Source organism: Talpa occidentalis, unplaced genomic scaffold, assembly GCF_014898055.3.
Source record: "Talpa occidentalis isolate TD23 unplaced genomic scaffold, MPIMG_talOcc4v2.1 talOcc4.2, whole genome shotgun sequence".
NCBI lineage: Eukaryota > Metazoa > Chordata > Mammalia > Eulipotyphla > Talpidae > Talpa > Talpa occidentalis.
Genome location: NW_023602073.1, coordinates 115,534,243 through 115,547,983, shown reverse-complemented (window position 1 = coordinate 115,547,983; position 13,741 = coordinate 115,534,243). Strand labels below are relative to the sequence as shown.

The 13,741-nt window shown below is 44.7% G+C and overlaps 1 protein-coding gene across 3 annotated transcripts in view; it reads right to left on the bottom strand.

The window, feature by feature from the left end:
* NT5DC1 (5'-nucleotidase domain containing 1) overlaps positions 1-12,882 on the bottom strand; it is a 114,359-nt gene extending 101,477 nt beyond the window's left edge. For 2 of the 3 annotated variants that reach the window (XR_008553322.1, XM_037520266.2), the window contains exons 1-4: positions 12,725-12,860; positions 6,331-6,422; positions 4,864-4,935; positions 2,422-2,528 (exon numbers count right to left, since the gene is read on the bottom strand). Coding sequence is in view for 1 of the 3 variants with exons in the window: in XM_037520266.2 (XP_037376163.2) it covers positions 2,422-2,528; positions 4,864-4,935; positions 6,331-6,422; positions 12,725-12,817 (364 nt within the window). In the remaining 2 variants the exon portion in view is untranslated. Of the gene's footprint in view, positions 1-2,421; positions 2,529-4,863; positions 4,936-6,330; positions 6,423-12,724 lie in introns of all 3 variants that reach the window. The other variant, XR_008553321.1, reaches the window with a different exon arrangement.
* Between the last annotated feature and the right edge of the window lie 859 nt (positions 12,883-13,741).

Below are 13,741 nucleotides of genomic sequence, written 5' to 3'. Positions count from 1 at the left end.
CTCCCTGGTGGTGCAAGGGGTTAAGAAGCAATCTATGAAGCTATCCGTAGCTGCTGCAGCATGAGTTTGATCCCCGGCTAGGGAGCAACGCACATGGCGCAGCAGACCTCTCCTGACTCACCGGCTGCTCCCCTCAGCAGCGGGTGCTGCTCCCCTTGGTCAGTCTGCCTGTTCTGTTCCCCACTCTGTCTCTGGTGAATCCTTTCACCACCCACACCTCTGGCCTGTACCCCAGTTCTTGCATGCATAAATAAATGAATCTTTAAAAAAAAAAAAAAGACTGAGGACACCTGTGTGTGTGCTCATAGACAATCTCTGAGGTGTAAACTGAAAAGAACAAAGTACGGAAAATGATCCCTTTTGTATAATTTTTAAAAATAAGCTTTGGAGAAAAGGGATTCTAAAGTATAAAGATTTGAGATGATTCATTTTATTCCTTTCTGTAATATTTAAATTTCCTAACTTCATGCTCACATTATTGCTCTTAATATAAACCAAGTTTACTAAATTGTGGAATCAGGCATTTTTTTTCTTCTTTTACACTTTTCTACCTTAAAAAAAAAAAAAAACACAATTTTTAAAAAGGTATTGGCCTGGGCCTCCCCTGTTGGCGCAGTGGTTGAACGCTGGGCTGCGAGACTGCCCGCAGCCTCCAGAGCGCAGGTTCATTCCCCAGCTGCTGGCGAGGGTCCCCCCGCTCCACCCCCAAAAAAAGGGCATTGGCCTTCCTGATTATTCCGCAGAAACAACAGGCTTCTATTATGTATCAGAGCCTGACCACCGGGCACCTGGATGGGAAACACTTCCCTAACCAACACAATTAAAGGCAGATAACTCCAAGGCCATTCTCAGAGCACTCCTGGGTAATTTAAGCTGATGCAAACAGTGGATGCAGGCGACAGCGCCCTCGTGTGGGAAGAGCAGTGAGCACACAGGGGTCATATTGGGTGAATGAATGCTCTTTTCCTGACTGGGAAATACTTACTTCTTAATTCTGGATTTCTGAATACATGTCATGGAAACACTTAGCTATGTGCTTAGTTCCGCTAGAAGAATGGAGGTGCTTATTTATAATTGCCTGCATCTGGAGAGACAACAGCAGTCTCTATCATCACTTTTGTGAAAGACTAGCTATTTTGAGCTGAGATGTGTGAAAGCATTCCACAGCTAAGCCCAAGGTGAAATCTGTTTTTTCTTTCAACTTACTTTATTAAGAACACTCATACTTCCTGAAATTTTCATTTCCTGACAACACACACACACACACATACACACAAACTGCAAATTAGATAAGAAACTAAGCACAATAATAACAACGAACAAGGCCAGGTTACTACATTTTCTAAAGCAGAATAGGTCCATTTCAAAATTACAGTGTGGGGGAAATGGCCAGAAAAAATGAGAACGAATCAAAAACAATTATGAATTTTAATAAAGTCTGTTTCTAATAGTGCTTTTAGTTATTCCCTATCAATTGATGCACATGTATGTCTGTAAATAATTTTTGAAAAATGCTTTCATGTTTACCCAAGGCAAAGCTGCTTAAAGAAAATGGGAAAAATTGTGCAAAATCATTTAAAATACAGGTGTAGGGTAGGGAAAAATGTCAGGCTTTTCTGCCCTCTTGCCATCAGGATAGATGATGGATCCTTGCGGTCCTGAATGCATGCCTGATGGCAGGCACCTGGAGTAGGGTGTGGGCATAGGTAGATGGGATTCACCTGGGCTAAGATTGCTTTTCTAAGGGCGGCGTCATGGGGACGCCAGTAGCAGCAGCAGAAGCCAAAAGAGAAGAAGCCCGAAGCAGAAGCAGAGAACGCCAGAGAGCCCAGACAGAGTGAAGATTTGCTGGGGGCTGGGAGGACTGCCAGCCTCCCAGCCCCCCAGCACCCCTGCCTGCCACGTACCCACTGAACCCCAATAAAAACCTGCAAAACCACTAAGGAATCTGACTCCTCCTTTACCCGGTCTGCCTGGGATCAGAAAACCTGCACTGTGTCCTGTTCCTGACCTTATAACAGGAAATTAAAAGACAAAGACAGAAGATACTAGCTCTAGAAAACAGCAGAACCTGAGTGACATGAATATAGAGTGAAATGGGGGAAGGAGAAATAAAAGGATTAAGCATGTCACAATTCATAGAGAAAAGAGATAAGGAACATTTTATACCTAAGCACTTGCCTGATTTACTGCAGAACAAATGCAAGTTAAAGTATCAACAAAACCTTAAATAAAAAGAACTAACTTCCAAAGAGAAATCAGACAAATGGCGGGGAAAGTCCTATTCCTCTAGTACCACATCTGCTCCCTTGTGGGTCCTGCCCAGTACGAGGCAAAGAAGGTCTCAGGGCCCTCGCTTCGAAGTTCAGGGTTCAAAACAAAAGGGGAGCCAGTGGAGGCGGTGGCCCACACGAGCCATACCTGATCGGGAAGCCGTCTCTGTGTCCATCATGAAGTGCTTCCACTCCTTGCTGCCATACTCCTCTGCCAGCGCCTGCGCAGCCACCATCTTTGTGCCACGGCTTGCCCTGCAGAGGAAAGGGAAGGCACACTGCTCATCAGTGGCTCCTCTGAACGCTCTTCCTCCAGCACTGCTCTTATTGCCCTGCTGCAGTTAACCAATTTTTGTCTTTTGTTTTCAGCTGGGTGAGTAGTTCCCTGCTAGGATCCTAAGAGGCATGTCCCCTGACAGCTCTAGCTTTTCCTCCATTTCATCTACCAAATGACTGGAGCAACTCACACAGCAGTACTTGCTCTGCACCTATGATATGTAAATTATGAACTATAACTACAATGGAAGAAATAAGAGATACCAGCCTCCATTTCACTGTGAAGGTAAGAGTGACCTAACTGGAATGGTTAGAAAACGATGACCTTCCTGGAAGGGTGGGAGGATGTGTGATCTGCGAGCCCACAGATGCTGTGCAGGGGCCTCACACCCAGGCTCCTTGAGCACAGGGGACAGAGAGACAAGACAGGGGAGCAGCAGTCCTCGCAAGGGGTCAGCTACTTGACAGTGTTGCTCAAAACACAATAGGCAACAGCTATGATTAGAACACAACAAGAAAGTAGCTGTTTTCTGTGTTAAATTCTGCTTTTGCATCAGTTGGGCGTGGTTAAGGAAATCTTACCCTGTGAAGAAGCAGTTTGTATTTTTATAGTTTCTTACGAGAAATTATAGGACTAGGGAAGATTATTTGTCTCAGTTATAGTAGCAAAGCAAAAGGAAGGGAAGAAAATGAAGTAAGGGCAAATGTGGGAGGGGATCATATACACGCTCTTTTTAATAAAGATGAATGTTGTAGAAAGCTCTATGTAAAGATGGAGGAATCTTGAGTGGGAAATGTGACCAGACAAGGAATCTACCACAGTGGTGAAAGCAGGCACGAAGGCAGTTAAGTCATAAACACAGGAGAAACTGCAGGTTGGGCAGACAGAACTAGAATGGAGAGCAGCAGATCATGGGCATGGGTGCACAGAGCAGAGGGACTGATAGACAGGCATAAACATAAAGGAAAAAAGTACAACTGGACTGCCATTCATTCTTTTTTTTTTAATTTTTATACAAGAACCGGGGTACAGGCCAGATGCACAGAAGGATGAGAGGATTCACCAGAGACAGAGCGGGGATCAGAACAGGCAGATTGATGAAATACACTGCTGAGGGGAGCAGCGGGTGCGACAGAAGAGGTCTGCTGTGCCATGTGGGACCCTCACTGGCCAACCGGGATCGAACCGGCGCTAGGGAGGCTGTGGACAGCTTCACAGCGCGGTGCTCAACCGCCTGCGCCACCAGGGGAGGCCCCTGCCATTCATTCTTTTAACCATGATGGAGGACAGTGAAGTACACTAAAATATGACAATAAAGTTAAACGTCACAGTGTGCATGTACATATACAAACATACACTATTTTTGTTGCCAAGGAAAAAAACATGCAAATGAATAGCAAAAGAGTCAGATTGTGATGGGGCCACATCTGCTCTGGTTAGCTGCCCCCTTAGGGGAAGGTCTGTGGGGAAGAGTGTGAGTTTGGTGTAAAAGGGGCAGCCTTTTTTGGTGTAAAAGAGACACCCTGTGCTGAGCACCCTCTCCTTGGACTCTGCCGGCTGTATAAATAATAAGTGGCACAGTTGCACAGCCAGGCTGACCTGCCTTACGATCAGTGCTGGGGGAATATAGATGCTGACTATATGGTGCTCTCTGAAAGAAGCAGAGATGTAAGACCTTTAAGATGCTGTGATGTCAGCTGCTTCTGGATTGCTGGCCCTGCCCTTACCAAACTCACCAACACTCCCTGCTCTCCCTGAGGGCAGGGAGGCACAGAGTGCAGGAGTTGAGGAGAGACTAAGGCTGAACAGCTTAGAAAAACTGCAAGAGGAGTTGAGATATGACATGAGTCCTGTATGATGGGGGGCATTTGGATAAATGGAGGAAGAGAGGTGTGCAGACCATGAACTCCTCCCCAATATCCATTGTCTCCTTCCTTCATAAAAAGAATTCTGATTTTCTTCCAGGCACCTGAAAACCCACCCAACACAATATAATTCCCACAACTTTTGCAGTGGGAACTGTCAAGGAGATGAAGCATGTCAAGAACAGTCAAGAAGAACATTCTATTGTATTTCTTGCAAATATTTCTGATGAGCTAAATTTAAAGGAACTACATCTTTCGGTCTAATGCTTCCAGATTTGCATTTAAATTGTTCAAACAATTCATACTAAAGACGTACAGGCACACAGATATACTATCTTCTGGCTGGCTAAAATAATTTTCTTATTTAGCCCATCCCTTAATGATCAAATGCTATATAATAAGGGTTCTAAAAGAGTAAAGTTTTAAGTTCACAACTAAATATTATTACCTGAGCACAGTGCCATTATCTGCAAGTTTAATGAAGCTCCCATCTTCCAGATCCAATGCCAGGCCCTTGCAACTAAAATAGAAATATCTGATTAGCAACCAACTCATGTATTTGACTAACCCAAGAAATTATAACCTATATCTTTAAAAACTCATAATGCCAAAAAGGATTTTCCCCATGCAAGTGAATGCTGTTATTAATCAAACAAATGAGAATAACCAAGAGTTCTAGAATAAATATCATGCACAGAACAAGTATATAAAGAAAACTGTTATGTGGGCAAATGAAGAAGAGCATGTTTAGTTTGCAAAACCCTTAAGCTTTTAAACAGAAGAATTAAAACCTCAAAGAGAACAAAAAATAAACATTACGTATGTCTGTCAAAATGTGCAAATGTTTCCTTTAAATATAACAAATGCACATTTATATTCTGCAAAGTAAGCTCTTAGAGTCTCTTCTATAGAATGTACCTTAATTTAGGTGAGGCTATAACAACTTAGCCGCTGGGTAACATATATTATTGAAAACCACTAAAAGAAAGTCAAATACTAAGTTTTGGGCATCATCACTATAAAATACTTGTGGGATTTGAAGAGAAAAATGGGTATAGAATCATTATTATGAATAATAAAGCAAGGCGGTATAATGGCCCTAAAATACCGAGAGAATAAACAAAAAGTGACAGGGTACTTTAGAAACACTATTTACTTTGCTCCACAAAAAAAATTTCTAGTCAGCGGTTTCACAGAATAAAATGTTTCTGTTCCTTTTACAAAAGGACCAATTCAGAAAACAAACACAGGAGGAAATGTATAATAGATGAACGTCACTGCTCTAGAATTACTTCTGCATGTATTTTTCATGTATTTTAGGATTAAAGTAATTTTTAACTGAGCAATTTAAAGTGGTTTAGGAGGATCTTTCTTTGTTCTGAGTGCTCAAATGAGGAAAAAAGACAAAAGACAACTCCTTGGGGAGTTGAGAATGGAGGCAGCGGGTAAGCACTAAGAGACTTAGCCCAAGGAAGGTCCATCCAAATTACAGAAAACCAAATGTCTTAATTTGGACATTTATTCAACACATGAGCATTTCTCCTCCACGCCTTCAGTTCTTATGTAAAAGGCAATAAAGCAATTGTTTTTAAAGATGTAAATGTTAGAGATAATTCCTAATATTTGAAAATCTTAATAACCACACACTTAATCCACACAAAAATATCCAAATTAGACACATCTGCTCTTAATTTATGTTCATAATCAAGCAAGTTTAAACTTAAAAGTAGAAAATAAATCCATTAAACATAAAAACTTTCAGTATAGAAAGCATTTCTGTTCCTTCACTCAATTTTGCCTTTCACTTTCTGCGAGAAATTTTGCCTTTCACTTTCTGCCTCTATAGAAGAGGAAATATTAAAATTTTATCAGTAATAATTAAGAATGAGAAGTATGCAGACCTTAAAGAACCTACCAGAAATCCCAATCCTCTGGAGTCACAGTAAGCAATTCCTTGTCATACCCCTTCTCCTTGACCAGGAACTGGGCAAAGCTATTATAAACGAGCTATAAACAAGGGGAAGGAAAAAACAAAGGTTAACTATAAAAAAACAGAGGTTAACTATAAAATTCACTACTCATTCTTAATTTCACAGACCTGAAAACCTAATGGAATCACTGATGGGGAGTGGAAAGAAGGTATCTGTAATTGCTAAAAGTCTGCAATTTAATCCTCTTTCACAAGCAATTCATCCATTCCTGCAAACCCCCAAGAAGCTATTATATTTTTTGATACTCCAAAATTATATCATCACTATAAAATTTTACAACCAAGGACAACTACCAATCTTACTCCTGAATTCTAATGTGCTGGAGATCATTAAGGCTTGATAAAGCTTTGTAAACAAATTTAATACATTACTAAAACAACATATTGGCAACTCTATCATTACACCCATTCTTTGTCAAAAGGCACTATCGCAGGAAATAAATTCTTAGATTGTGGCCCAAAAACGGAGGCCACTCCAGTTGTTTGGTCAACATCTCCGATGTAAACCTAGGTCAGTCTGCACTTATGGGAAACACCTATGAGGAAACCTCACTCCAATAACAATCCTCCAGCTCAGTTTTAGCTCCCTCTTAAAACTCAGGATCTGCCAGCTTTATAAAGAAACCCCGACCTCCTAGCCAACCATGCCCTGTTTCCTCATTGCCTCTTCTAATGCCCCATAAAATGCACACGTGCCCAACATCTCTTGGGAAGAGCGCTCCACTGCTTGTGAGGCACTGTACTCCCCAATCCAGGAATTGTTTTCCTTGGAATAAAGAACATCAAACTCCACTACTTTAGTTTTGTCATTGGAAAGAGGGGGGTTTCAGGGAAATCCACATGGAAATCCACAGGTGGTCGATGAAAAGGAGAAATCGTGGAGCCTCCACCAAATATGGGAAATCTCTTATTTTTCTACCATATGAAAAATATAGGAAAAAGAACAGAAAAGCTTCTGGAAACAAGCACAAAGATGAATGCTCTGCTGATATCAACAGATCTTCTAATTTCTCAACAGCAAAAACTCAGATTTTTGAGTAAAATATCTTTTTTTTAAAGAGCTGGTTCAATTTTTAAATAATGGTACATAACAAACAAGTGGGCTAAAGATGATGAAGATCTATATTGGCCCTATGCACTTCTCCATCAGAAGAGTGTTCTTGGGCCAGCATTAGATGCACTTAGACCTGAGGGAGGACAGTGGTCTGGGATTAGACTGACAGTGTCCAAGAAGAAGACACAATGAACCACCTGATCCTTATTCTGGAGATGCTGACCCATGAGGTGTTGATAGAATGGGACGCTGAATGGGGGGAGAGGGTAAAGACACAGAAAATAGAGTGGGAGAATGTGGTGATATTTCCACAGATACCTGTAAGATCTAGCAGTTAGTTAGATGAGTAGGGTGGGAGGCCCAGGTCCAGAAGCCCAATATAAGTTGGGCTGTCACAGGAGATGAGTGTGGAGAAAGCAAAGGTTTTGTCAGTTAGAGCTGTTCTCTGCTGTTAATTAAAACGAATCTACATGTACTCCCATGCAATACAACGTGACCTGCATCCAGGTCAATTGTTAATAGATGCACATTATACCATCACTATATAGCAACATTTCTCAACCCTTGCAGTGATTTAGAACCACAGATAGTCCTCAAGCCACCTGGGAATTCCAAGCCGACAGGACCAGGAGAAGACCAGGTGAGGAACCAGATGATTTCTGAAGTACAGAGATGCCTTATGTTATATGGGTGTTTACTCAATCACAAAAAAAACCCCAATAGAAAAGGTAGTAGTCACGTTGACATACAAAGTGCTACAAACAATAAAAACTCATTGTGATCCGCCTGAAAGGAACCTGTGCCTTGAGAATAACAGATAAAAAGAATTTAGAGCAGGGCCCAATGAAGTAGGAACTCAATTTAAGTAGTGCCTATTATTATTAGTTCTGTGATGATTAAAAAAAATGGCCCTGACTTGTAGCTTTTGCCCATTTCCATGGTATAAATACTCCCACCAAGGCCAGCTTCACATTGTCAGTGGTTACTGGACACTATCAGACTTGCCACTGGTTGAGGTAGTTTATTTGGTCTGAGCAAACCGGAGTGTCTCATCACTTGGCAACACTGATAAAGACACGGGCATGTGGTTCCAATGAAGTCAGATTCCTTCCCGAAGAGAAAGGAGCTGGCAACAGGGCATCCGCCCTGTGTTCCTCACCCGGAGAAGCCGCTTTTGTGTTTGGAGGGAATGAGGCCAATATGCATGGAGAAGGGGAGATCCGCAGTGCTAAGAAAAGGCACAGAACCCCTGTTCTGGCCCCAAGTTCTTGGAACTTTGCCTTAGATTGTTAAGTCACCCCAGAGGCCTTCATAACACCCTACTTCTATGTCCAGCCTCTTCCTTCCTAATCTTAGTCACCATTTACTTTCTCACAGGGCTAACAGTAACACACTCTATGGCAGTTGCAAATTGGTACCCTGTGGGTACCACAACTTATGTATGGTTCACACCCAGAGTTGCCAGTTATAATGCGAAATGTTGGGATTTACAGGATTAAAGTCAGTTTCTTCCTAGCCCGGCACACAGGGATGGGAGGCTCTGAATAGATAAGGGGAACTGAAGAATTACCCTGGGAACCTGACCCTGAGACCTTGGGCAGATAAAGGAAAGCAAAGGACCAGTGACACAGGTCATATGGCCCGCCTGCAACAATTAAAGGCTGATGCAAATTCTAAAGGATTGCAGGGACTAATTACTTTGATAGCAGTTAGTACAGACCAGCATCTTAGAGAGTCTACAAACTCAGAGTACAAGAAAGAGCCAAACTTTTCTTTCAGTGGCCAGATGCACATTATCATCTTGCCTCCACTTCTCCCTAAATAATTCAATAAGGGGCCTCCCTGGTGGCACAGGTGGTTGAGCGCAGCGCTGTGAAGCTGTCCACAGCCTCTGTAGCACGGGTTTGAGCCTGGCCAGCCGGGGAGATCACATGGCGTGGCAGACCTCTCCTGTCTTGCCCTCAGCAGTGTGCTGCTCCCCTCAGCAGTGTGTTTCAGTCAGTCTGCCTGTTCTGTTCCCCGCTCTGTCTCTGGTGGATCCTCTCACCCTCCCACACATCTGACCTATACCCCAGTTCTTGTATGCATGAATAAATAAATCATTTAAAAAAATAATTCAATAAATCCACCTTTTCTACCCTCCATACTGTTTCTGATGAATTCTTTCACCACCCTCCCTCTCCCCCATTCTGGTGTCCCCTCATGGCCCGCTATCTCCCTCACACAATATTTGTACATACCTGCACTAAAAATGAAGTTCAAATTTAACTGGGTGTCCTACATTTTTCTTTGCTAAATCTGGCTATAATTTTGTTGTTGTTGTCTTGCTAAATCTTTGCTATCATCCTGCTGTTTAAAAATGAGCTAACATTTAAAAACTAAGACAAAAAAAATAAAAACTAAGACACTTCTCATACAAACTTTGATTTCTGACTTTTCTTATTAAGAATTCTAAAGAAAGACTGAGTCTCTCCCTCTCATGCCAAATGCTGGCAAGAGCCCAGTGTGGCTGGGTTTCAGAGCCTGGCTGCCCCAGATCCTCTCCCTCTCACAAGTTTAACTTAACTGCCTGGCACCAAAGACTTCTGAGTATGCAACCCAGGAGAGTACAGGGGTCATCATGTCTAGAATGCCTTTCCTGACCACGACTGCCTTACCCTCCACATCAGCTGACACATCCAGTTCCATGTTTGCACAAAACTCTACACTTATTAAATGCCCACAAGCCTGAAGTGAGAGGTACTCACGGCCCTCCATGATGCACCCGCCATTAACCTTTCCAGCATCTTGCACAGCACTCTACCTCCTGCTTGATCCCCGGCAGGGCCTGGTGCTGCTGCTCACCTCTCTGTCCAGGCCCTGGTTCTATTTCTCTGTCTAAAATGCTGCTTTCTATCTCCTCACCTGCTGACCGTGACCCTTCTGTTGAGCCCCAGCTCAAGCATCACTGATGCCAGGATTCTTCTCCTCTGCGCTTGGCAGCATCACCCAAAGCTTGGCGGTGGGGGGCAGAAACCTGACAGCCAGACCACCCTGCTGGGTGACCCGTTTTGTGCCTCTCTGTCCTTATCTCAAAATTGGGATTGTGGTGACAATAACATCTACCTTACAAGGTTATTCTAAGAAACAAGTCAGTTCATAAGCAAAATGCTGTGCTATATATTCAGTTATTAAAATATCTATTATCCAATCATCCCAGTTAGTTATTAAACCCAATATGTATTAAGCACTCAGCTCTGCATACAGCATGCACAATAAATTTCAGGTAACAAATGTCAAGGAATCATGGTTCTAGGGAAATTCTCCAATAAGTAAACAGGAAATGTGAAACCTAATGTTAAGTGCTATGAAAAACTCAAGAGTTTTATGGGAAACTGGAGGTGGGATGAAGGCAGAAGGATAAACTCCAGGAGGGGAGAAGGGCTTCCCAAAGGGAACACTATGCAAGATGAGACCTGAAAGATGAGGGATTAGCATGAAGGGAGGAGGTCTGCAGGCAAGGTGGCCCTCACCCCAGGGGACTGACACACTTTTCAGGCATCATTGCCATCACAAGGCCACTGAAAGGCTAGTGTGTTAATCTCTATCCCAACAACACTACCATGGTGCTCAATAAGATGCTGGTCCTTAATAAAAGATTTCAGAACCAAACAGGATCCAAAACGCACTGGATAAGTTTTCAACCTTTAAACATCATTTACATTTGAGGCTTGAAGTAAAGAACCCCAGGGGCTTATATTCTGAAGTGTTGTGCTCACACATGCAAAAAATGGGCTCTAACATGACAGGGACCTTAACAATATTTTCTCTAAATGAAGGTGACTAGAGAGGAGATACAAGAAAACATGAGCCAAGAGCGGGCTTGAAAGGCACTAAGCAAAATACAAAACTAAAACCTAGAGGAGCTAGTGGCCAAAAGACAAAAAGTAAATCCTTCAGAACTTTCAATATGACTAAGGAAACATCGATAGGGTAGTAAGACAGAAAAGTACAATAGCAGGAAGAGGACCCCCCATCTTTAGCGCCTTTGCAGAAAAAACACTCACGAATAAATTCAGACCCTGTTTTCACCTTTGACAGGTATCAGAACTGCAGATCCGGGCACTGATCTCAACAAAATCAGGAGCAGCCTTGGCTGATGTTTGGGGATTTAGAGCTCTACCCATAAATGGAGACACTCTGAAAGCAATGGACAGTGACCACACATGCAGACTTCCACGCCAGGCATTATACATCTACTACCCATTTATTCCTTGCAACAACCTTTAAAGGTAAATCCAATTATTAGCCCCATTTTCCAGATGGGAACACTTAGACTAGACACAGATTCAGTACCCTGCCCAAAGTGACAGAGCTAGTAACAGCAGTGCCCTAAACTGGGCAGCCAGTTTGCAGAGTCCTCTTAACCAGTTTTCTCTGCGTGGATGCCTAGCTCTTTGGCTAAAAAATTTTGTGAACTTTTCAATATCCTTGTGAAACCAAAGTAATGGGGACGGAAGTACAATTCGCTTGAGAATACAGGTGTGCAATCCTACACGCTCCACGCTCCCCTCCCTCTCAAAGAGAAGCCGCGAGGACCCAAACTTGGCAGGCTGTCAGGTTCAGGATCTACTCAATGGACATAGAGCATTTAATCGTACTCAGTAAATGTCTATTTCGTTCTCTTGGTAAAATACAAAATCAGGGATAAGATCGTCGTGACTCTTCCAATATTCTTCCCAACGCATCACACAATCTCTCTGACTACAACGCGATGTTGAACATCCGACAGGTGGTCGCACGGACGAGCAAAAGGAATTACGCAGCCAAGTCAGTTACAAGCCCCTAACCAGGTGGCGGTTCAGGGTGGGGGGCTGGGGTGGGGTGGGGGGCTGATGCATGGAGACTTGCTGAGAAGTTCCAAGGCCGGGGATCTGCAGAGGATACCCCCAGATCCCGTGGCCCCGCCCACCCCTCCTCTGCACTAGGAACCGGTTCCCAGCCCGATCTGGCATCTTGCACCATCAGTCCCTCCTTCGCCCCTTTTCTTTCCAACCCTTCACCTCCACCTGGCTCCTGGCTGGGCTCCCACGTCGCGGGGGGCGGCAGGGGGCACTCTTCCGCGTCTCCCCGCGCCCGGAGGCCGAGCCCCGCGCAGAGGCGAGGCGACTGCAGGGCCCCGGCCGCCCCCGGCCGCGCTCGCCCCGCCACGGCCGGAAGGAAACTCCAGCCCCGGCCGCCATGGAGTCCGCGCGCCCTGCGAGCCAGGCAGCCCGCGCCACTCACCCGGGCGCTCTCGGGCAGGTTGTAGCGACACAGAGTGTGGTCCAGGTCGAAGCCGACCACGTCGCAGGCGGCCAGGGAGAAGTGCTGAGCCATGGCCGCGCCGGAGCCCACACAAGCGCTCCGCGCGGGGAGCGTGCGAGCGGCGCGCGCGCGGGACAGTACGGAAGGACCCGACCCAATGGGGCCGGCAGGGCGGGGCGGGGCGGGGCGGGGCGGGGCGGGGCGGTGCTGCGGCCGCCCCCGGGGGTGCGTGACGGCGGCGGCCCTCTGGCCTCCTGCGCCCGCCAGCGCCGCCCCTGGCCACGCGTCTCCGCGGCCCGCGCGCGCCGCCCCGCGCACGCCGCCCCAGGCCCCTCCTGCGCACGCCGCTCCCGCGCGCCGCCCCCGGCGGCCCCCACCTTCTCCACCCCGCGCCCAGAAGGCGGGAGGTGACCCCGCGCCCCGCCCTCGTTGCGGGAACTCGGGGCGCAGGGGGCCCGGTTGGCACGCGGTGATTGCCACTAGGTGAACCGGAGCTCGTCTTAGCTTTCCAGGCGCCACAGAAACCAGGACCTGACCCTTTACTCTCATGTGCGGAATAGTGAAGATTATGGAGAAAATTTCATTCATAGTATCTCTCTGACCCATTGAGTTTAGAATTCGGTTCTGTGATGTCTGGCCATGGACTGAATCAAAAATGTTATATACCATAGTTTCCTAAGTTGTCAAATAAATGGAAGAGCTTTCACCATTTCACCCCCTGAAGCTCTTGAAAAAAATTTTTTTTGATGTAATCAAGGACCTTTTGCAAAATGACACTGATTGGTTATTTTGTTATTTATAATTTTTGTACGGAATATTTTCTATAAAAAGACACCAGAAACTTGATAGAATATGCATTTTAGATGCATATTTGAGAATAGTTAATTCGTTACATACAATGGATGCTTAGGATGTTTCATTTCCTGAAACTTCTCCTGGATATGAAGGGCTAGGACTTTGATATATTTAAAATCATAATACAAATCTTATAAAGAA